At 46.2% G+C, this 25,146-nt stretch overlaps 1 protein-coding gene across 1 annotated transcript in view; it reads left to right on the forward strand.

Moving 5' to 3' along the window:
* Positions 1–25,146, forward strand: part of STK36 (serine/threonine kinase 36) — a 682,518-nt gene that overhangs the window by 424,123 nt on the left and 233,249 nt on the right. Inside the window, exon 18 of the mRNA XM_069651602.1 lies at positions 18,906–19,000. Coding sequence (XP_069507703.1) covers positions 18,906–19,000 — 95 coding nt within the window. The remainder of the gene's footprint in view (positions 1–18,905; positions 19,001–25,146) is intronic.

The following is a 25,146-nucleotide window of genomic DNA, read 5'->3' on the forward strand; positions in this document are numbered from 1 at the left end:
GGAAAGTCCTCGTTTGGGTTTGGGTAGTGGGGGTTGCCCAGTTCTGTACAAGTTTTACTTTACTGTCAAGAGGTTGAGTCTTGTCTCCACATACACCAATCTCATGCCCAAGGTCAGCCATTGAGTTCAATCTAATCTGGCACTTGGTTGCTTTCATAGAAAGGCAGCCCTTATGAAGGCCATGCAACACAATCCTCAGATGTCGTCTATGTTCCTCCCAAGTGGGGGTGAAGACTGATACCTTATCCAGAGATCTGCTTCAGAATTAATCTGTCTCATTGAGAACATATTTGATCATCTGGTGGAAAGTGACGTGTGCATTCTCCAACCCCCCTAGAGTAAAGTTCTGTTGTTGTCGAAACTTCAGTTTCATCCCTGACAGCGATATTTAGCAATATCCTGCAGAGAGATAAAAAATACTAATAAACCGGACAGTACTTGTCTCGGCCACCAATTTCGTTAGATTTGGTGGAGGGGGAACAATCTGTCAGGGTGACAGCATTCAGAGCTCTAAAGCACATGCAGAATCTGAAACCTCTTGTTTACATGCATACTGCACAGATCCATGCCATTGATACCCCAGCTGGTGCCATCATGAATCCAGCATGATCTGGGGAGGCATATCCTCCTGCAAAGATGGCCGCTGCTGTGGAGACTACTACAAGAAGTAGCTTAATGCCTCCTGCCTTGGTTGCACCTCCCTGCTTCGGGTGACCCGAATGGCTCAGCTTTCCCTGAGTCAGGCGGTGAAGCCGGCCCTGTTCAAAGGGCCGGTTATAAGTCTCTTGGAGCCTGTATTTGCCTCTCTTGTTTCCATGCACGCTGCAGAGATCGATGCCATTGATATCTTGCCAGGGATTGGCGGGCAGTTATCACTAGCCGTTATCACTAGCAGTAAATTTGTCTCGTCAATCTGGACATATCTTGCGGGAGCTTAATCAAGCTGTGGCAATTCCTCTTTTTAAAGAAATTTCGCTGGATCCTTTAGTGTCTAATTGTCATCCTATCTAGCTCCTGCCTTTTTCTATGAAGCTGCTTGAAACTTTGGTTTCTCCTCTTCTCTATTCTTTTCTAGAGTCCTCTGGGCTCCTCCTGGAACCCTTCCAGTCTGGCTTTGATCCAGGGTGTGGTACAGAGTGTTTTGGCACCAGTGGTTGACGATATGACCAGGCTGGTCGACAGCAGTGGAGTGGGTGCCCTGTTTTATTTTTTTAGATCTTTCAGTGATTTTGTCACTATCGACCACTCCATCCTGCTGTCCGCCTGGGCTTGGCGGGCCTCTCTGGGTTCGTCGTGAGTGTTTTTCCTCTTTTTTGTGACGGATAGGGGTCAAATGCTTTCTCTTCCCCGTTTTTCCTCTCCTCCTTATGTACTATCCTTTGGGGTTTGCCTTGTACCCCCATGCTTTTCAACATATATATTCAGCTACTTGTTTGTCTCGTCCGCTCCTTTGGCCTCCAGTGCTACTCTTGTGCCGGCGACAATCCAATTCTGGTTAGGATGGATCTTAGCCAGGTAAATGTCGTTGTGCTTGCGTCAGTGCCAATTGGCTGAAGCTCAACGGGGACAAGACAGAGGTCTTGGTGGTGGATTCTCCTCCTATTTCTACTCTTTGGAATCCTTCCTTTTGGCCCCTATCACTGGGTAGTTTTCCTCTTCCGGTGATGGTGGTGAAGAACCTGGGGGTTGTCCTCTCTTGTACTCTTTCCATAGCTCCTCGTGTGGGTGCAGTTCATAAAGCTGGGCATTTTCATCTGAGGGTTCTTCCTTTTCTTCTCAGTCATCTTTGCACCCCAATCGTGGCTGCTCTTGTGCTCAGCCGACTGGATTACTGCAATTCTTCGTTCTGGCTCAACCCGTGGAACTGATCCATCGTCTCCAAGTATTGCAAAATTTGGCATCTCGAATTGCTACTAACTCTCCTAATGGCACTCGTACTTCGCTAGTTCTTCGCTCACTGCGCTGGCTTCCAGTGGCTCGGCATATTGAATTTAAAGCCCTCCAAGTTCGTTCATCAAGCTTTTTACCAGCAGGGAGCAGTGTATTTTTGGGACTAGTTCATTCCTAATTGTCCCGGTCGAGATCTCCATTCGGCTAATGCTTGTTTGGTGGCCATCCCTAGGTTTCGTCTTTCTCTAGTGGGTGGCCGTGCTTTTTCTATTGCCGCTTGTAAACTATGGAATGCTCTGCCTGTTGTACTTAGAGCTACCCGTAATCACTTGGAATTCAGGCGTCTTCTTAAAACGCTTCTATTCTAGATTGAAGTTGGTGGTCTTCTGGTTGTTCCCTAGCGCCAAAATGCCCTCGGGTTAACGTGCACTTTATAAAATTGGACAACATCGATCCCCCAGCTAGTGCCATCATGAATCCAGCATTATCTGGGCAGGCTAATCCCCCTGCAAAGATGGCGGCTGCCGTGGAGACCACTACAAGAAACAGCCTAATGGCTCCTGCATTGGCTGCACCTCCTTGCTTCGTGCGACCTGATTGGCTCACATCAGCAAATGCCCAGCCCTCCCTGAGCCGGGAGACAAAGCCAACCCTGTTCAAAGGCTCAGGTATTAAGCTCTTGGAGCCTGTCTCTGCTTGTCTGTGCAGTTCTGTGCCTGCTGCAAAGCCTTTGTTCCAGAGACAGTCTATTGTCTCCTCCCTGTTTCTTCATTCACCTCTGCCTGGTGCACTCAACCTCTGGATTACCTGCCATCCGCAAAGTTAAGAAGAAGCCTATCTCTTCTTTTATCCACATGAAGTACGCGCTAATGCATAGCTTGTCTGTAGCATTCATACCTGCAACTGCTCAGGTCATCCCGTTCGGGTGATTGCCCCTCTACACTTATCGCTAGCAACAACTATCTATCCAGCAACCGCGTTATGTGCCTCCAGAGCCCCATCCCTTCGACATCCAGACCTCACCCTCTCCCTTCCTTGCCTGAGTTGACCCGTGAATACTTCTGCAATGCCCACGTCCTTAACTCTTTGTCTAACATTAAACCTGCAAAATTACCAGGAAACATGACGATTTCAACTGTTATCATATTGTGAATACTGTAACATGTCCATAATGCACCCGATGTTGACATTTGCCACGTGCTAAAATAATAACATACTGGAAACACACTGACTTTGATATTCTGCCTATTGCTATATTTGTAATATGGCTAACACCCCTTTTCTTTGTTTCTCAGACCAACGCTAATCCTGTAGCATATGTGCAATGACCTTACTTTGTCTCTTTGCTCTGGCACTATGCTTTCCTGCATACCACTCCGGTAGTGATAGTGCGGGGTACAAATATCCTTTAACATTAAAATTACCCTTAAGTAGCCTCCCGTACCATGAGGCGAGGCTTTGCCAGAATATGCACTCATACTTATTTTGGCCTTCATGTTTGCTTACATACCTGAAGTAGCCCCTGTACCACGCGGCAGGGCTTTTACTGCGTGTCTTCAAAATGTACCCTTTTGTTTGTAACCCTTTGCGTGCACCATCTGGACAGTGCTATTGCACTTAGTGTAAGTAGCGCCTAGATGCCCCAGGGATTTGTGCACTGCTTTACATGTAAAAATATATAAACCAGAGGTACCTGCAGTGCACAAGGGCTCAATCACCCCATGATCGAACAATTCACTGACCTCCAACAGAGTGTCAGATCCTACTAGGTTATGAACCAACACAGCACCAATTTTCTTTGTGTCCACTATTCCCAGTGACTGTTATGTCCACACCAATCTGTTGAGCTTTTAGGGTGAATTCTCAGAAATGTGCTAATTCCCTTCTACTTTAGAGACCCCCAGCACTTTTGCTAGACTTTAGGACTTTTAATTTCTAACCTGGAGTGAGTGAGATCTTTTTGCCACTCTCTCATATATTTTTCTGTGATTTGGACTTTTTCTTTTGACTTTGGAGTCTGACAAACTCCATAGGCATCATCTTTACATTGTGACACACAGCACCTTCAGTGCAGTGGCACATGCAAGTCTCTTAGGTTTCCCAGATGTTTAAATACCTTCTCTTGGTGAAAACTACTGTTTCCAAGAGTAGTGAAGTGAAATTGACTTTACTTACATTTTGTAACTTTATAGACCCATCACACTCTATCTTACAATAGGGCGCTGGAGGGGTTACTTAGTATCCCCTTTGTCTAGTTTATCATGTAACATTTTTACGTTACCCTTTCTACAATTAATGGTTGGTGGCAGTGGTTTCCTTTTTACTACCACTGTGTGGTTTTACCGCGGGTTGCGTTCGCATCTGCAGTAAGGCACCCATGGGTGCCCATTTTGTCAACATGGCTCTGATCTTGTTTTTTCACAATTTCTTGTTGAAAAGGTCCTTCTTGAGATTTACTCTGCGCACCAAACCAGGTTTGGTCCCTTTGTTTGTTTTCTCTTTGGTGGGATTCACAAGTGAAGCCCGCCTCTGGCTCCAGTATATCTGGCGGGGGCAGGAAGTGAGGGAGGTGCCCGAAACTCCCTGTGCTTAATCCCCTTGATTACAGGAATGCACCCAAAGGTGATTGGCCGGATGGCTGTCCTTGGAGGACAGCCACCCTGCTGTGTGATTGACAGCTAGGCTGGAATGAATGGGAGAAACCTGCATAAAAGGTGAGGCTTTTTGGCTTGGAAAGCAGAGTCGACCACTGGACGAAGGAATCTGAAGAAGAACTTGGAAGAGATGCCTGCTGCAACTCCTGAACCGTTGGTTTGCCCGGTGAAGCCCTGCTGCTGTGCTGAAGCTCCAAGTTCGCCTCGACTAGAGAAGCCCTGCAAGGACGACTTCTCCCCTTGGGTTGGTGGGACCAATCAACCCCAAAGTTAACTCGTCTGGACATCCTCTCGGTGCTGGCTATACTTCTGCTGCTGAAACCGAAGTGCCAGGGAGAGGAACACCAGATTGAGTGCATCGCTTTTAAGTCAGACCTGAGCGCCAGGAAGATCCTCCGGACTTCCCTTATGCAGGACTGACCAAGCCTGGGCCACGTCAAGAGTGCTGGACCCCAGATGCGAGGAAAGTCTGAAGTGATATCCGAGAACCACAGTATTGCCATTTGCTATAGACGCGAGGAGCTGAAACCACGAAGTGCTGGTGAATTGAAGTTTGACCTTTGCTGCTGCTGACCTTCCCATTGTGTTGCAGGAGTCCCCAGAAGTCCTCACTCTTTTACCCACCACTGAGGCACTGGGACAGTAGGATCTGCAGAGCCACACAGGAACAGACGCCAGCTGGAACCATTTCCTCTAACCAAAGGTACTGCAAGATAACTTACCTCTTGTTGTGTAGCCTTGCTTTCTCTCATTTGAGACTTGTCTTAGTTGGCAGTGCAGAGTTACTTGCAGCTTTGTCCCTCACAAGCCTCCCAGCTTGTCGCCCCTTTAAGTGAATCTTATTTCGACAAACCTTTCTAAAAACATTGTGCAAGACATTTACTTATCTGTGTTCGGGAGAATTCTCTTATAAGGCTAATTTCCCAAACCTAGGGAGTCCCCCAGCAGCTTTGCTGGATTTTTGGGGTTTGTTTTTTTCTCTTGCTAAGAGTGAGACTCTCTTCCTCCCACTCTTAGGCATGATTTGAGGTATGTCTTTGACCTATTGTGTGCTTATGGGCTATGTTTTTTTTCTCTATAGGGTATCCTCTGTTTTTGTGTATGTGTTACACTGCACCCTCAGTGCAGTAACACAGGGGTGTCATAGTGACCCCCAAACATAGACTCCATACCCTGGGACTGACTACTGTCTCCCAGGGCATGTAAAGTCACCATTGACTTTACTAGTCCAAAATTGTGAACAGATCCAGTACAAACCATCCTATTGTGGAAGTACTGGAAGGGGTTAATTCGATTGCCCCGGGGTCTATTTCCAAGGGGGCACTGTCCTGTCCCCCCTTGTCGAGTTTCTGTCTGGTGGCAGTGGTTACCACGCAAATTATTCCACCGGAATATTTCCTATGGGATTTTCCCATTGATTTTAAACGCACCACTTTTTGGTGCAATGTTAAAGATACCGCCGGTTTATTTAATATAAAATCACTGGTTGGGTCTTTTTGCCAGAACTCTTTTCTAAAATGGCGTTCGTGCCTGTCTCTGTAACTCCAACCAGAGTCGGGCCCTTTGTTCCACTTTTTGGCGGGCTTCTCCACATAAGCCCTCCAACTGGTGCCACTCTGTCTGGGTTCCACAGGATGTGTGGGGAGGGAAATTGGCACCCTGGACTGCGTTGCCTTAGCAACTTAAGTCGCATTCTGTTCTGATTGGCCCAGTGGGGAGCAGCCCGGCTCACCACTTAGCATGTATGAGTGACAGCTAGGCTGTAGAATGTGGGTTTTTCTGCATAAAAGCAGGGCTTTTGGGACTGGAACTTCAGAAGTCACCACAAGACCTAAGAAATCCGAAGAGGGGAGAAGCTGAGCCATCTGCAATGACGACACCACCGGTGGAGCCCTGCTGCAACGACCTCACCACTTTACTGACGACAAGAGAAGATCTTCTGCTGAAAGAGACTTCTTCCTCTGAGCTGGTGGGATCAACCAGTGCGCCATTTTCGCCTTCCAGGACGTCTCTTGGTCGAATCGCCCATGCCAAGCACCCCGGCGGCCGGATAGCCAAGCTTCACCACTGTGACCGCGAATAAAAGGAACGCACCTTTTAACTGACGAACTCCGTGGCTGGTCTCTTTCCTGGGCAGTGCAACGACTCCAAGTTTCCTCCTTGACGAGATCCTCTCTTCCCCTGGTCGAAACCACAAAACTGCACCCGCTGCCAGGAACAACTGCCACCACTGGAGCTTCCTCAACTTTAAAGGTACTGTGTTCTACCTGGCCTCCCTTTCTACGGTTTGCTAAAGGTGACCCTTAAATCCTTTGCTTTCCAACTGGGTTGGCCCCAGACCTTCTAACTTTGCCTTCAGAATCAACCCAACCTCTTTTGAACATTTTTACAAAGACTTGAATGCATTTCTCAAATGCGTGATCTTGGGTACATTTCACCTTGCTCCATTTAAAGTGGGCCTGGCCTATGAACTTTGGCTCTACATTAGACTCTGCCTTCTTTAACTTGTTTTGGTCTTTTAAAAGTGTTGGGAACTGTTTTATTTTCATGACCTGCCTTTTTCTCTCCCTTTTACTTAATTATTGGAGTGCCATCTTAGTTACACGCTCACCTCTGTTTTGACAAAAAGTGGTGTTTTGACTTAGACTTGTCTAAGAATTCTTAAGGGAGGTGTGTATACTTTTCTGGCTGTGTTTGAACTTGCTTTCATTTATAGTGCTAGTGTATTTCTAAAGTGTGTGTTAAATAAATACTTATATACTTTTGATACAAAGCTCTGGTCAGCGTTTGCTTGCTCTACTGTGTTTCTGGCCCTATTGTGTATCCTCTGTATACTGCCCTACTCTTCTTGAGAGAAGTCTGACTGCTCAGCCACAGCTACCAGATAATTCTGGGTGGTACAGACTGCTATCAATTGGGTTTACTGCTTACTCCTGTAGTCTTAATCTTCTTGCAGTGGTCCCCAAGGGAACTGCACAGGATTCTGCCCAACAATCTGCAAAGAAGATCTTCAGCTTCCCTAGATGTTGTTCAACTAACATTGACTGTCCTGGCTCCCTGAAAGACTCTTCTGCCTCTGACTTTGTGCTTTTGCCTTTCCCCCAAGAAAGGATTACTTTACTGTGCATTGGAAGGTTTTAAAAAGTACTTACCAGTTTATATATATATATATATATATTTTTTTTTTTTTCTTCAAAAGATAAGAAGTGGTTTCACTTCTTCCAGAGGAGGATGGCACTCTCAAGTTGCAGTCGTACGCCAGTTCAGGAAATCAAACAGCAAGTTTGTTCACTTATCCAGTTTTATTTAGGCATCAAAGAAACAGATTGTCACAGTACAACGCATTTCGCAGCGCTCTTGCTGCTTGATCACGTACCATATATATATATATATATATCTTACCAGACGAAGCCCGAGCAGGGTGAAACGCATCGTTCTCCTTTTTTTTGCACTAAACTGTTGCTGCCTTCTTTGTCCATGCATTTTAATCAATAAAGGACACTTTGTCTGCACGGTAAACACTGTCTGTCTGTGGATTTGTTTGAGATATCAAGTTTTTCACTATGAGCACAGCCGTAGTGCCGTTGCGCTCCTGATTGGTTTCCAGTCTTCCCTTTTCGTTTAATATATATTTTTAAAAAAATGTAATTACTTAATTGAATGCATTTTGGCGTTTTTTATAAGATATACCTCGGAGCAGTTTAAAAGTCAATGATACGTGGAAGTCTTGTAGACTTTTTTGAATTTTTTTTTTTACGATGCAGCCTTTGTGACGATGTCTGGCGAAGCTGCTTTCCGATCTTTCAATCAGTCTTTCTCCACTTGTTGTTTTTTTGGTAAAATCTGTTCCAAGATTTTTGCCTTTGCTGTGACCCACAAGGTTTTTTCGACACCAATCAAGCAGACCCACCAAAGATCCTCCTCAAAAATATATGAGGCCAAATTGTTTTTTAATGGTTTATTTGTTAACCTTTGTTTTACTCCTCTATCTAATCCTTTACACCCAAACGCAGTATTGCTCTAAATGTATTAGGGATAAATCAATGTCCACAGTGACCTAGCTATTTAAGTCACCTGAGGGTGTAGGAATTGTCTGTGTGCCATCCCCAATGGATATCATCTGATTTAGAGAAACAGAGTGTGTTTTGAAGTGTATAATTGTTACATGTTTTGCTCCCTTCTGAAGAAGGCTTATGAAACTGACTGTTAAATTAATAATTATTTAATCAAGAAACCTTGAGTGTAAGTGTTTATTTGAATAATTGTCACTGTGAAACTCTGTGTTACAACCCTACTGCTCACATTGACCCCTCTAGAGATAAGCCTGGCTGCTCAGCCACACTACCAACCTGGTATAGTACAGACTGATCCCAAAGGTTGGGTTCCTATTGCAAGGAGGTCAAGGTTGCTGTAGTCTTCCAAAGGATACTGCACACAATCTTGCCTAACAACCAGACCCAAGACAAACTTTGAAACGAGCCATCTCTCGAGGTACTAAGAGCTTCCAGAGCTGCGGAACCCCAATGCCAGGAGACCTGCTGCCCATTTCGAGTGCACCATCGTAGAAAGGCTGAATCCGTCCAAATCTGTAAGGACACTCCAGAGCTCCAATCCAACTTGCCCCGGACCCCTCATCAGAGTGTGGGACTGCAGGAAGCGAAGAAAATTGGCTGGGTGATCCGTTTCCTTTGTTGGTGCTGCTGAAAAAGCACAAAAAAGCACCAAAACCGCACAGTGAACCAAGAAGTTGCTGAAAGTCGGGCTACAGGTCCTACCTCGAGACTGCTGCTGAGAGACACCGTCCATGGTCCTGTCTTTCGCTGCAACATTGCAGAGCATCCAGCACAAACACTTTCTTCAAACATAAGGTACTGTGGGGGAAAAAAGTATTGCTTACCCGATTCCAAGAAGTCGCTCCAGAATGTTGGAGTGCACGTAGAGCTGTCCAGGGCAACGCCCTGATACCTCTGACCCAAGCTGCTGCTTGTGTCCCCTTCTCGATTCCGTTTTAAGGTCTCCTTTGTTAGTTGCTAACTTGCTGCTTCAATAACTTTAGACACTGGAAAACAAGACTTCAAGCCGCTCCTAACTGCTTTTAGCTAGGATTGTGTTTTGGATTTAAAAGACTTGCCAGGCGAAGAAACCATCTCTATAACCTTGAACCAAGCTCATGTTGCACTATCCCCTTATTTTCCTCCCTTTAAGTGACTTTTCTATATGTGTTTGCAGAGTAAATACATTACCGCATGACCTGTTGAAAATCGCATGAGTGCGCAGTTACCAATAATACGATAATCTTGTCTCTTCCCTTTCTAACGTTGCTACAAATGTAACCACGAACAAACACAAAAGTGAAAGTGCCCTTTGAAGTGTATTATCTAGTATTCCTTCTGTAAACGTCTGAAGTATTTAAAGTGATTCTGGTGTAAATATAATAAATATGTACCTTTTATACAAATATATGTGTAAGTGCTTCTTTGTTGTGTCTGTCTAGCTAAGATTCAGTGTACTTACCTACAGGTCACATCTTCCTCTTAAGATAAGCCTGACTGCTCTGCCACACTACCAAGGTCCTGAGCTAGTACAAACTGATACTAAGAGTTGTGGATCTACAAACCACTGGGATAGCTTACAAAGTCTTACTGCCAGCAGGACTTAAGGAAAACTCCATAACACCTTTCTCTGTACAGTTTTTTCATGTTGGTAGTATCAGAGACTTTCGAGGACACCAGGTTCTTTGCTCCTCCCAGGTGCAACCACTCTGACCTCCAACCCCTCTCCTTGTTCTGTGGCACCCTTTCCTCTTCTGTGCCTCTTTCACGCTGTCCTTTCTTTACGTTGTTGTGCGCCCTACACACTTTCTTTTCCTGTCGTGCACACTTGCACCGTCTTTCCACCTTTCAGTTTCTCTTGCACACTTCTATTTACTTTTCACCATGCTCTCGTGCACCCTCTGTGTTTCCTGTGAGACGCTTGGACCCTTTTCGCATGTTTGGGTTACTTTCACCCTCTCTTCATTGTTCATTTTGCTTCACACTGTCTCTTTGCTGTCTCTCTGTGTCGGGTCACTTGCACCCCCTCTTAGCTGCTTTTGCGCCACCAGCGCACTTGCTCTGTCGTTCTTTCATTCCATGCCTCTAGCGCACCTTTGACTGATATTCCACTGTCTTTCTCTTGCCGCTTTCCAGCTTTTTCGCCTGCTTTCGCTTTTGCCTTTACCTTTTTTTGCATTGCTTTGCTTTCCTCCTGTTTTCGCTCACCGGGCTCTTCTTTTCACAGCGCTCATGCTCCCGCTCCGGCCACCCACACGCTACTGAGTTTCTCCTTGCTTCACAAAACTCCTCAACCGTGAGGACGAGTAGCGGATGACCAGAGTGCTTCAACCAAGGAGACCAGAAAGGAGTGCAGGAGAAATTCACCGCCCCTGGAATGTGAAGGACTGTAAATTGAGCTATCGAATTGTGGAGGAAAAGTAGACTGAGCCCTACAACTAAAGACTGAGCTGTTAAACACAAGGAAAATGCATCTAGCTTTTTTTTGCATTGCATTCATTTAATGTTGCCCAACCCTATAAATACCCCTTTGTGACAAGTCCCCTGCCTGACCTCAGGTACCGACTGTGGGCTGGTCCAATAGGCCAGGTACCACCGCAAGCTAGCAGATATTTGACCTGGGGGCAGTATGGAGGGGATCCTCGGACCACCCATGCAGAGCCCCCACACTAAGGCCGAGGGCAGCTGCATACACCCTTTCTACTGACCCTTTTCCCAAAGTAGAGTGCACAAAGCTCCCTCTAGCCAGAACCAAAATTTCCAGCAATGCCTACAGGAACCGAGCCAAAGGCAGAAACTAACTCCCCAGGCACCCTCCCCTAAGATTGCCTGCATATTTGTGGGTTCAGCGATACAGGCCTGCGATTCTTGCTTGACTAGAAAGCCTGCGAAAGTCTGTTAACTTCTGTCTTTGAACCTCCTGCAACCCAAGAATCTTGTGGGACCCACCCAACACCCACAGCCCACAAACCTCACAGCTTCCTATGCCCCAAACACATGTCCACCAGAGCACCATGTCGAAGGCCCCAAACAGACTCTCACGTATAGTCCACACAAAGCTCACAATACCACCACTTCATACAAGAGTGAATCCAAGATAGCTGCCAGGCCTAAAATATATTTCACTGCGCCCTTTCAGCCCAGGTGGCACAGCCAAGCACAGGATAATCCTGGCCTGCGAGAATGGATCCAGGGAAGAGATGAGCCGGATTACTTTAGAAAGAAATTGCGATTGCCTGGTAAACACCCAAATTCTCTGCAACTTTAAAAGATCTTGGAACTGTTACAGCTGCTAAGGGAAGACTTTTATTGCATTTTTCTTTGCTTGAGTTTTGCCCAAAGTTATTCTTTTGTGTTTAGTAAAAATCAGTTTTTATAGATTTTTTAAAAAAAATATGTGCTGGTATATTAAAACCTTCTAAAAAGAACAGACACAATACACATTAAAACTTTATACAATCACAAATACAATCACATAATTTTAAAGCAGTCCCATATATTGGACACTATTCATTTATTTGTTACAATAAAAATTCCTCTGTCAATTTCAGGGAAGCTAAAACAGACACAACCCCAATTCCTAAAAATGTGGATTTCCTAGAATTTATTTACTCTTGTGGACCCCACTCGGTTATACGACAATCCCTTAAAAGGGTTTCAGATTTCCATTCAAACCAGGATATAGTTTAATCTCTTTGAAAGTGTAGTCTGCATCATTCTTATAGGGAACAAGCTCTGTGTTACCTGGATGTGATTTAAGCTTTAAAGAATTACTTAGAAATAAGATTACCTTTTTGCAGATCTGATCATCTTTATATTACTCATGGTGGGGTTTCAAATGGACCTAAGTTTCCGTGAGGTGTATTGGGACTTGCATATCCAACGTTTATATTTTGTTTAAGACCAATGAGACTTTATGCTTGTTAGGGAGAATGATCAGAAATGTGCTAATTCCTCTCTACCTTAGAGACCCCCAGCAACTTTGCTGGATTTGGAGGACTTGAATTTTTAACCTGGAGAGAGTGAGACCCTTTTTTCCACTCTCTCATGTATTTTAATGTGATTTTGAGCTCTCGGTTTCTTTTGGTTGTGGAGTCTTACAAACTCCATAGGCATCATTTATTTACATTGTGTCACACAGCACCTCGATATTGATATTTTATTTCTATTGTGCTCGTAAACAAGTGTTTCAGAGCGCGACAAGGCAAGGGAGGGGAACAGGGGAGAACAAAACAGCGACCTTACTGTGCCCAGTGACATTGAGAACGCGCAAGTACATGGGAGAAGGGGAGGGGAAAAGTGCATGGAAGGGAGGAGAAGTGGAAAGTGTGAAGCAGAGGAGAAACAGATAAATAATAAATAAATGATAAAGGAACGAACAGTGTAATTCAGCCAGTAATTTGCAAATGCTAGGTTTAAGGCAGCAGACAGGGTAGGTCTGATAAGTGCAGGAAGAAAAGGGGGGACTGTATTGCTATAGATCCAGACCCCAGTGCAAAGGGTGGCCCGGAGGCAGTGCGGGAAGGTGACAGAGTGAGCAGGTACCTGGCCCCGGAGGACAAAGGGTGGCCAGGTGCAAGGTGCCAAGAGAGAACAGATCAGCAGGGTAGAGGTGGAGCGAATGCAGAAGAAAAGAGGAAGGTCTTGAGGTGCTTCCGGAACCGCAGATGGTTCTCCTCAAGCTTTAGAGTGGCAGGGAGGCTGTTCCAGAGGGAGGCCCCAGCCGAAGACCGAGATCTACTCCCAGCTAGTTTCTTTGAGAAACGACTGACGCTGAGGAAGTTAGGAGTGAAGAGCTCGAGAGGGGAGGTATTTGCGGAGGGATAGCTGAAGGTATTTTGGACCCAGGCCCCAGAAAGCCTTGTGGACAATGCAGAGGGTTTTGAATTTAATCCTTGCATCCACTGGGAGCCAATGGAGAGATTATTTCAGAGCTGGAGAGATACGATCCCAGGGCTTGAGGCCAAGGACAAGTCTTGCAGTCCTGTTCTGGATTAGTTGCAGAGGGCGGAGAGCAGAGTCAGGTAGATTTAGAAAGAGGCTGTTACAATAGTCCAACCTAGAGAGAACCAGAGCTTGGGATACCACGAGCTTCTAGGGAAAGGAGAGGAAAGGCAGAGTACCTCTGAGGAGGTGCAGTAGGAAGTTGATTTTTTTAGAGACCTCAGAGATGTGGGCGGAGAAGGAAAGGGTGGAATCAAAGATGACCCTGAGGTTCTTAGCCTCGCAGGTAGGGGTAGGAGGAGGGCCAAGGGAAGCAGGCCAGAGAGTGAGGGGAAAGGATGGTGAAGGTGTGCCGATGAGGAGGTATCATGCCACTGGGCAAGGACCACAAGCTCCACTACATAAAGGGTCCAGTTGGACCCAGTCCTGGCGCCTTTGGCGCCAGGGTCATGAGTAAGTGTGCTTTGCACACGTTATTCTGGTGCACATGCTTTTTTTCCCTGCAGGACCTCCACGTGCCTCCAGGTCGGGCGTGGCCATGGGAGTTAATTGGGCTGCACGTGCAGCATCCTCCAGGAGTGGCAGGGTGGGGCCACGAGTCGGAACAAATGGGTGTGGCCGGGACCAGGCTATTTAAGCCTGCTCCGTCCGCATGCAGGCGCTTGCGTTAGTCTGCTTACAGCAGCGCAACGCTCGCCGCCGCCTGAAGCGCATCCTTACCCGATTCCAGCAGTTTACCTGATTCCAGCAGCAACCTCAGTCGGAGCGCATCCTTACCTGATTCCAGCTGCTACCGCAGTCGGAACGCATCCTTACCGGATTCTAGCAGCAACCGCAGTAGGAGCGCATCCTTACCTGATTCCGGCTCCCAGCCACAACGCTTACTCAAGAGTCCACTTTCGGCCAACTCCATCGCGGATCCAGGCATCCTTCATCCGCTGGCAGATCTTCGGATAGCAGCATCCCAGTCTGACTTCGCCAGGCCATCCCTGCAAGAGAAAAGGACAAAATAAGGTTAGAAAAACTATAAAGACATTACACTAAGGTCGCGCTCAAACCAATCCTTGCCCTTGACCTATAAACCAAATTTACCATCTATTTGGACATCGTGAACTCCCTTTTCCTCCATTGGGGCTCGCTTTCTTGCACCGCAACTACCGCTGGGCCTCATATCACCTATTGGGGAAAAGGAAAGACATTACAAGATGTACGGACAATAATCAAGGAAAAGACATTACAAAAGGATACGGACAATAATCATTATCGAAGGATACTTACCTTTGAAGTGGTTCAGAAACAGCAGGTCTGGGCTGCCACGCACATGGACCAGTGAAGGAACTCGGTCCATCTAAAGGCGCCCCTGCAGTGATAAGCAGGACTGAGAGCTCGCCATCATAATTAAACAGGTGAGACTAAATGGGTAGGCGCATGCTCACCACATTCTGGGAAGAAGGGTTTGAGGGAGACCACAATCATATCACAGCATTCTCACAGCCTCTCATATTCTCGCAGGGGCAGTACCAACAACCAGCGCAGTCCTCAATACAGGAGCCGGGGAAGAAGCCTGACTAAGGGGAGCCAGTTCCAGGGAGGACTGCAACCGTGCCCCAACGTCCCCGCAGAGACCAGGTGAGCGAAACAGGAGGATCTCCGTCTTGCTGGCATTCAAACAAAGATCATTGGCGGTACACCAATCTTGAATGGCAGTTAGGCAATCGGAGATGAGAGAGGGAGAGGAGGTGGCTGAGGGCAGCATGAAAATGAGTTGAGTGTCGTCAGCGTAGCACTGGAATTTTGAGCAGAAAATGGCGATGCAGTGGTCGAGAGTTGCCAGGTATTGGTTGAAAAGCCAGGGCGAGAGGTTAGACCACTGGGAACACCACAGGTAGAGAGGAAAATCGATGATGGGAAGGACCCAAGTTGGACCTGGGAGGGTCGATCAGAGAGGAAAGAGGTCAGCTAGGCCAGAGCCTGATCAGTGATACCCAGGTTTTCACAGAGACGGTTGAGCACGATGGTATGGTTGACCGTTTCGAAGGCAGAAGAGAGATCGAGGAGGATGAGGACAGAGGGAATGTTAGTCAAGGTTGGAGAGCAGATCTTCACAGATGTTCAGGAGAGCAGTTTCTGTGCTTCTGGCAGCTCTGAAGCCAGACTGGTGGTCATGGAGACAGCCAACAGAATTGGAATGAAGGTTAAGCTGAGAGATGGCCAACTTTTCCAGGAGTTTGCCCAGAAAGGGAGTAATGGAATTTGGGCGATAGTTAGCTGGACAAGAAGGATCAGCTGTGGGTTTCTTGAGAAGAGGATGCACAAGGGAGTGCTTCAGAGGGGAGGGGAAGGAGTGGTTGCAAAAATCAGCAAGGGCGGAGCAAGGGTGTCAATGTGGTCCTTGTTGGTTTTAGAGGAACTGGGATGAACTTGTTTTGACGAGGCTTTCATAGATTTCCTTCAGTGCAGTGGGACAGGGTAGTCTTTTAGATTTCCCACGATTTAAATACCTGCTCTTGGATAAACTACTGTTTTCAAGAACAGTGAATTGAAATTGACTTCACTTACAGTGTAACTTTCTAGACCCAGCACACACTATCTTACAATAGGGTGCTGGAGGGGTTACTTAGTACACCCTTTGTCTAGCTTCTCATGTAAAATGTTTGTTAATGCTTCCTCGATGAATGGCTGGTGGCAGTGGTTTACTTTTAACTACCGAGGTGAGCATCTACCGCGGACTGCGTTCGCAGCTGCAGTAAAGCACCAAAGGGTGCAATTTTTATTAAAATGGCCCTGGTCTTCTTTTTGTGCCATTTCTTTGTGGAAAGGTCCTTCTTGAGATTTACTCTGCGCGCCAAACCAGGTTTGGTCCCTTTGTACGTTTTGTCTTTGGCAGGATTCACGAGTGACGCCAACCTCTGGCTCCAGGGTGTCTGGCGGGGGCAGGAAGCGAGGGTAATGCCCAAAACTCCATGTGGGTGGTATCAGGTAATAATATCCCCATATATATGGTCGCCCTAAATAAAATTGCCTGGAAAATGTAGTGGCAATATTATTTGGGTGACCATATATATGGGGACAGGGGCAAAAAAAAAAGTTTTGGGTTGCGGGGGTGTCCCCCGCATGTTCCATGCAATAATGTCGCCACAAAAAACTGCCATTTTTCTGCTATATTTTTGCGTGGGGAGATTTTTGTGGCGACATTATTACATGGAACCCTGTGGGTAGTCTCCTAGGAGACAGGAATGCACTCTTAAGTGATTGGTCGGCTGGCTGTCCGGCAAGGGCAGCCACCCTGCTGGGTGACTGACAGCTAAGCTGGAATGAATGAGAGAAACCTGCATAAAAGGCCAGGCTTTTTGGCTTGGAAGGCTGAGTCGGCCACTGGACGAAGGAATCCGAAGAAGAACATGAAGAGGACGCTTGCTGCAACTCCTGAACTGTTGGTTTGCCCGGTGAAGCCCTGCTGCTGTGCTGAAAATCCAATTTCGTTTTGACTAGAGAAGCTCTGCATGGACGACTTCTCCCCTTGAGCTGGTGGGACCAATCAACTCCAAAGTAAGCCACCTGGACATGCTCTCGAAGCTGGTTGAAATTCCACTGCAGTTGCTGCTGGAACCGAATAGCCCGGGAGAGGAACACTGATCATGTGCGTTGCTTTTAAGCTGGCCAAGTGCTCCAGGAAGATCCTCCAGACTCCCAGGAAGCAGGACTGACCGAGCCTGAGCCACCGCAAAAGAGTGCTGGACCCCAGATGCAAGGGAAGCACATCTCGACAGCCAGGAACTGCAGTAGTTGCTATTTGCGGTAGACGCAAGGAGCTGAAACACCGAAGTGCCACTTGTTTGAAGATTGCCTTGACTTTTGTTAACTTAACATTGGCTAGCCTGACTCCCTGAATGACTCTTCCCTCCTCTGCTTATGTGTTGTGTCTTTCTTCCAGGAAGGGGTTATCTGACTTTTCATTGGGGGGTTATTGTGAAAGTACTTACCTGCTTAAGAATACTTGTGTGAATACTTGTCTTATTCTGAAACCTCTTTTATTTGACACTCCTCAAGAATATTCTAAATGCAACAGTGATATATTAATGTCCCCAGCACCCTAACTATTGAAGTCACCTGAGGGTCTAGGTAGTGTCTCTGGGCCATCCCAAAAGGGTATTTACTGATTTAGAAAACTATGAGTGTATATTTTGAAGTATATTTGTGCGTTGCTTTATAGTGCCCCCTTCTGAAGAAGGCTTACTCTTACTGACTGTTAAATTAATAATTGTTTAATCAAGAAACCTTCTGTGCAAGAGTTTATTTAAATAATTGTCACTGTGAATCTCTGTGCAACTCCCCTACTGCTCACATTGACCCCTCTTGAGATAAGCCTGGCTGCTCAACACACTACCAACCTGTGTAGTACAGACTTGAATCAAAGGTTGGGTTCCTTTTGCCAGGAGGTCCGGGTTGTTGTAGTGCACCCAAAGGCTACTGCATACAATCTTGCCTAACAATGCTCATTACACCAGGTCCATTGCAGCATTTGTAGCTTTTCATAGGCTCCTGCCTATCAGAGACCTGTAGAGCGGCAATATAGGATATGCCATATGCCTACTGTAAGCATTACTGGATGCTTCTTTTGGCTAGGATACCCTGTGTAACATGTCCTCTAGAACCTGGTCAGCATATGTGATGGTCTCCTCCATCATATAGTATGCATAATCTGTCCCCAAAAGTTGCAAAAGAGGGTGAGCGCAATGCATAGGAGTGATGAAATGTTGCCTTCCTGGTGAGGGTTTGGCATAAAAACATAGAATTGGTTAGGGGAGGAGCATCCCCTAGTGCATGAATGGATAAGCGCATACAGGGGCTCCAAATTCTGTAGCTGCAGATTTGCAATAGAGCACAGCAATGGCTTGCTGTACATGCACGATTCCCATCAAGGTATGAAGAAGACAGAGCTATTGACTAAGCGTGCATGATTCACCAACATGGTAATAATGTAAGGCTTTGCGTATCTCTCATATCCTTCCATGCAGGTGCATGTTATGGTCTTTGTTGCATTATCCCTTTTTTTAAATCTAGGTATGTCTCAATGTACCCGTGTAAGCTGGTTGTCCCATTGCACAGCTGTTCTTTCTAACCAATGGGCACAGTCATTCTGCTTTCAGCTAGAGAAGATATTAGTGTCCCAGTTTACAGGACAGGATGTTTTATCAGGGATCCCTGTGTTGGACGGTGTGCAGAGTGTGGAAGAGAGCCAATAAAAAAGCCTTTACTATGTTTTGCGTGCACAGGTTATTTTATTCCAGGTATTGCTAACTGCCTTGCTGCGGACAAACCTCTTTTACACAGTGCTGATGTTTCTGCTCTTTTCTCTTGCCAGATTTTGGTGCCCGATGCCTACATTGTGCAGACTACAGAGATCACACTTTATCTGCTTTCCCTCATGATGCTCCAGCTGCAAACAGTGCCAGCACAGTGCGTACCGTGTTCTTTTTCCTGATGTTGAATATGGCTAAATGTGTAAATGATGGCCTGTCTATAAGATTTCTAACCTGCAACCAAGACTGTGGGTCAGCCTGCCTTGCAGGCATTGTTGGCTTGATCTAGGAAACAATAATGTTGTTTGACCTCCGAAGGTACTATTGGAGGCTTGAATTAATAAACCAGCTATTACATCCATCTTTAACCAGAGAATTTGCTTATTAGTTCATTTTTCGTATATTTTGTTCTTGCTGATTTTATAAATTACATGTTCACCAAGAGCCGCCTTGCTACTAATGCAGTGCCCACTAATTGTAATGTTTTAAAAAGCCCTAGGAAGCACCAGTTATGCTTTTTGACATAAAGGATGGGGAAGGAGAGACTTTGAGATAGTAGGCACTTGAAGTCCGACATTTTCCCCGGACCCAAATGTGGTGGTCTGAGTGTAGGTTACTGAGATTCATGGAGGTAGGCAGAGCAGGCCTAGGGGTTGGCAAGCGAGAAGGTAGGAGCATCTACAGGCAGGAGACAGGAAGCAGGATTGGGGAGAGCCAAAAGTGACAGGAAAGAACAAACTAGGAAGGAGCAAGATTTGTTTGAGCAGGAGTGTGGAAAAATGGTAACAGAAGCATTAAGATGCTAAATTACCTTGCCGGCACCCCTAGATAAGGAGCATCAGCGCCATGGCACATGCAGCCATGGTGACAGCTGCCAGCCACAACATGTATGTGGCGTGGAACACATGCTGCCCTGGGTGTGTGTTCACAGCAACAGTCATGGCAGCACCAACCTGTGATTGGGAACTACAGGACTCTTCTCCCGATAGTGTTGCATCATCGCCGCCAGCCGACATGGAGCACCCACACCAGCGTGGGCCAAGGTGCCAGTCCACGGGCACTGTGGCTACAAGTGAGGCCTATGGTAGGATTTACAGAACGTGTGGCACACCATGCAATCCATATGAGAAAAAGGGGCATAAAGTGCTAAGTACACTTGCATGCCTTACACCAATTTTCCAAGTGACCAACACGGGGCTACTCAGAATAGCTGGGGACATTTACTTCTGTCATCAGTCCTATTGGTGGGTGTCCTGATGCCACAGCTGCAGTGGCTGAAGGTGTAAGGATCTGGTCCAGCAAGGAGGTGGTTCCAATCTTGGGTTGGAGGATGGTTCCAGCAGACTTGTTCCAGGACAGGCACCACAGGTTAGAAGCCACAATTAATTTGACGACGAGATGAGACCCAGGCGCAGCAGATGAATTGCTGGAGTGATGAAACCCTGGTCATGGGTCAGCAGGCTCGGTTCCTGCTGACTTCAAAGAACAGGCTTCAAACATGCCCCTCTTCAAGCAGGAGTGCAGCACTGGAAAGAGTTATTGGGTCATAAATCGAGGATCCTTCGAGTTCTAAGCTCTAGCTTTGGAAGGCAACTGTTACAGCAGGGAGGCGTGGTCAGTGGATGGGCAGCCCAGAGGAAGGACCGGGGGCACTTTCGTTGGCAGGATACTTATGCTTGAATGGTTTATCCCGCCGTTCTAAGGGAGGAGGGCACCATCAAGGGTTTTCCCTGGTGAGAGAAGAGAGAGCAGGGCTTTTCTGTAGATGGATTTGGCAATGCTGGTTGTCCGTAGCAGCAGTCCTGGGAAGAGGGCTGTAGTGGCACACAGAAATCAGAGCATATACTTGGTTCAAGGAAACACACACTAGCAGTTATATAAAAATACATATTTATTTTATGTACATTAAGGCTTATAACATTTAAGTAAGGTCAGTACTATCACACATTAGTATTAAACCCAGAATACTTGCAATATCCAAAGGATAAAAAATACTTTAGAACATTTGTAAGGTAACATAAAAAGTAGCAGAAACGTCTGAAACAAGTATGCAAACTTTATACCAACTTGTATTACTTTAGTTAACCCCTGCTTAGCCAATCCGTGGAAGTCCAACCCTATCCTAGGTGAGTCTCACAGAGTCAAGGGGGGTCGTGGATGTCCAGTGACCAAGGGCTGAAGAAGAAAAGGCAAGTAAGCAGTAGACAATGCAGACTATATGAAGATTTGTTCAGGTTTACAGGCGAGTATCAGTTAGGTTTCTTTGGGTAATGTAGCTCAGTGTAAGCCTGGTAAGGGATGCAAGTAACAGCTTAACTGCAACCCTCCGAAGCACAGGGACATCAAAGCAGGCCCCAGGTAAGTATTAGTGGCTGAACAGTACTTCTTAAGCGAAGAAGCTGGTGCAGCAAGACGGTCCCTAAGGAGAGGACATGGCAGACCCCGGTTCAGGATTCTTGGCCTTGGTGACTGAAGAAAAGAACCGGGAATGGCTCTGGAGGTTGCATTCGAGTAGTTGGTCGCCCAGCAGAAGATCTTCGCAGCACTGGCTCGTTGGTGCCTTTTTCAAAGTTCAGTTGAAGGATGGTTGTCGTGTGGTGGAGTTTGCACCCTTTCTCGGTCCTCGTCTTGGTTGAGGGGACATTCAGGAGCGGGATCCAGTCACTAAAGGTCCAGAAGGATGCCTACCAGGTTTGAGGCGAAACTGAGCTTCAAACGACAGTGCACCACAAAATGGCATAGTATCCCGGGCATTGAGGAATTGCAGGCCGTGGAAGTTGCAACTCGTCCAGGGACAGCGCAAGATGCAATTCGTCTAGTGTCAGGATTCGTAAATCAGGGAGGCATACTGGCAATCTTTCCCTTCCTACTCGCTTACCTTCCTCACCTGGGTTTCCTTCGCTTTTGTCACGGAGACGCTGGTTCAGGACACGGAAGTTTGCTCAGCCAGTTTGTTCTGTGTCCTTTAAGCAGCGCTGGGCTTTACCATGGAAACGCAGTCACTCTGCGTACTTGAGGTCACGTGTCTTTACACATTGTTAGAACCTCACGTGACTTTTTGGTTTTCGTTCTTATGCCCCGCCTCCCCGCTACTCGCTGCTTCTGAAATTGTTATTTCTCTTGCCGCTACGTACCTTGCTTTGCTCCTGTTGAATTAAGTGTTTTGACCCGGATCGCCTACTGGACTCCTGCTGGTTTTCCCTTCTTTGTCCCTCTTGTTGTTGCCTCGACCCTTGGAACTGCTCATTTGAATTCTTACGGATCACGGATGTCTGCTTGAATTTTGCCCGCTTGGTTTTCGATTCTTGGAACTGTTCACAGATTTTTCTCGTCCTCATTTCGGCTGGTGCTGCCATCTACGTTCTCCATTCTACTGCTACTGGAACTTTTCTACAGACCTGTGGATACAGACTTCCTCGTTGCCCCATGGAACTGGAGACTCTGTACTAGGCGTCCGCGTGCCGTCGGTTTCAGGTGGACATTGTTGTTTACCGGATTCTTGTTTAGGCGTCCTCGTGCCGGCGGTGGGTAGGTGGATCTACGCTCGTGCTTGCGGATCACTTCTGCTCTTCATTTATTCCTCCGGATTTTGAACTTCCTTGGAAACTCTCAACCGGTAAGACTGTTCCTTTATATCTAATTTAAGTTTTGATCCTTGTTTGGGTTCCGGTGAATTACTGGTTATTCTTTGTCCTCTTAGAATTCTGACGTCAACCTTACTATTCTGATTTGCCAGTCAGTCAACTACAGTCTATTTTCAGGTACTAAGAGTTTGGGTTGTCTGTGCATTGCTATTCAAGTTGTCATCTGTCACTAATGTACGGTTCCTTTGCAGGTTGACCGGTTCCTGTGACGTCCTCTCATCTTTAGGTCAATTGACCGTTCAGAGAGTTTCTTCTACCTCTCTGTTGGGTACATTGACAAAAAGAATTCGTCCTCTACACGACGAGTTCAAAATCTTGAAGTCAGGATTCTGGTTACCTTGTCAAGGAATATACCCTGACTTAACATCTAGGGACTGGTTAGGCCTACCAGTCCAAGGGAGGAAGTCGTCAGCCTCACTGTTGCACAGATGTTAAGAGGTCAGAACTGCAGCGTTTCCTCAGACGGCTCTGCAAGTGGGTGTGGTCATCCTTCTTCGAATCTTAGTTCCAGTGGTCGTCTCTTGAGTTGCTGCTCCAGGACCATCGCATTTTATGCAGGAAAACTAGCTGAGCCCACCAATCACCAGACATGCATTCATTCAAACTTGGGGGTGGCTGTCCAATGAAGACAGCCAGCATCCCAGCACAAACTGGTTCCAGGCAGGCACAGTTTTTTTCAGTAACCTTCTCCACTGCTTGTCCTTTCCTGTACTCCGAGTGTTGGCAGGACTTCCAAGGGAAGCGTTCAAAAGACCCATCAAGACCTCCCACACCCAGGCAGGTTGAAGAAGAAGGCTCAAGAAAGACCAAATCATCAAGAACAAGGCTTAGAAAAGTACAGACACCATTTGGGACAAGTGGTGACCCTTGTTTCCCTTAGCGCAGCTGTGATTGCAGCTTGTGGCGAAAGTCCACAAGAATTCTTGCAAAAAGGTACACTGCCACCAGCCTGTCAGATGAACTTTGAACAGTAACTAAAAGCTACTGGAAAATCGAGAAAGGAGACAATGTTTCCCCTCAGCACTCCACTTAAGATGGGGTGTGCTGATCTAGCAAAATAAAATACAAGTAGGACAAAAAGCATCTGTGTGCCCTGGTAACATGTGTTAACACAGGTAAAATAAAAAGGGAAGCTCAAGGAGCTCCCCAGCAACCCTGCACAGAAAGTGCTGTGTGCTGCAATAATAAAATGTATATGCCAGAAAAGATGAAGGAAAGCATAACTCCTTGAAAAAAGTATCAACAAGAGGTAAAAAAAGCTTCCCTTGGTCGGCGTAAAAGAATGAATGAATGAGGGTGGAAAAAGGTTCCCACTCGGGAGAATCGGTCAATAAAATCCAATAGTCCAGCAAAAATGCTGGGGAACTCTCACAGTCGGGAGAATTTCACTAAAAGAGGAATATCTACCTAACAATTTTTTATGGGAGTTTTCGACCTGAGGGGGACAGGAAGACCGCCAAAAAGCATGGGCCAAAGGACTGGTCTTAACCCACATGCGAAAGCCATTTTGAATACGTGGTGCTCAAAGCATCAGTATGCATTGAAAAAAGATGGTGTGCAGGAGTGCACCTGAAAGTCAGTGAAACACAGTTCATTGCCAACAACCTGTTTTAGGCATATAGAATGTTGCCAGTCAAAATGAAAAAAGGGATACAAATTACTTATGTAACTCTCCACTTAAGGATGTGTGTCTTACAGAACTAAAACACAGGAAACATGAAAAGGGGAATCTATATCCCTGCACTGACCATCTTTGAAGCTCAACGGTGTCCCCAAAATAAAGGACATGAGGTAAGTGAAGCTAAAAACGCTTTTATTACCTGAAGTCATCCACAGTTCCAGGACATAGACAAAAAGCTAGGGGTCCCTCGTAAGATGGATTTCCCAATTCGACCCTTGGGATGGATTTTGGGAGGCCAACCTATTATGGTGAATAAGAAAGACACTGACGTCTAGCCAAACCCAATCAGGGTAGGTAGCCGAGTGGTAAGTCTTAGACCTAGCAGGGGGTGAGAGAGTGGTCTAGGGCTATAATGTATCCACACAGAGCAACACCAATTATTGCAGTTGGACAGATAATCTAAAAAATATACAGTGATTTATTAGACCTATAAAATGCATTCTCAACAATGAAATATCTAGGCCTATATTATCACACACCTACGATAAAATACATATATACATTCACCCTTAAGAGAAGATAGAAAAGGATATGATTCAATACAGGTAAGTAATTGGATGCATACAACACAGTAGGATCACGATAGAGCAACACTAAAACAGTTGCCTTGCACTTAGTAAGTCATTCCTAAAAGGGATCAGGCCTGTGCCCTAATGCCCTCAGTTCCATTGTTAAACTAGAATTCAACAAACAAACCTCTGTCCATAGAAGTGGGCATGCTAAAGTTCGAACAGCACCTTGGTATGACTACCTTGGTATCTGTTTTGTCTCCAACCGTGGGTGGGCTCTGCTAGTAGGCAATGTCACTAGGGGTTTGGGGACAAATTGTGGATCCCTGAAAAAGTAATTTTTCACCCATAGTGCTAGAGCAGTATGCCCAGTCTTTGATGTCTATAGTGCTCAAGCAAACTCGGCTGCAATATATGGCACAGAAATTTGGGGACTGACTAGGAGCAAGACTGCAAATACCATTGAAAA

The sequence above is a fragment of the Ambystoma mexicanum genome, chromosome 3p, assembly GCF_040938575.1.
Source record: "Ambystoma mexicanum isolate Mex_15411 chromosome 3p, UKY_AmexF1_1, whole genome shotgun sequence".
NCBI lineage: Eukaryota > Metazoa > Chordata > Amphibia > Caudata > Ambystomatidae > Ambystoma > Ambystoma mexicanum.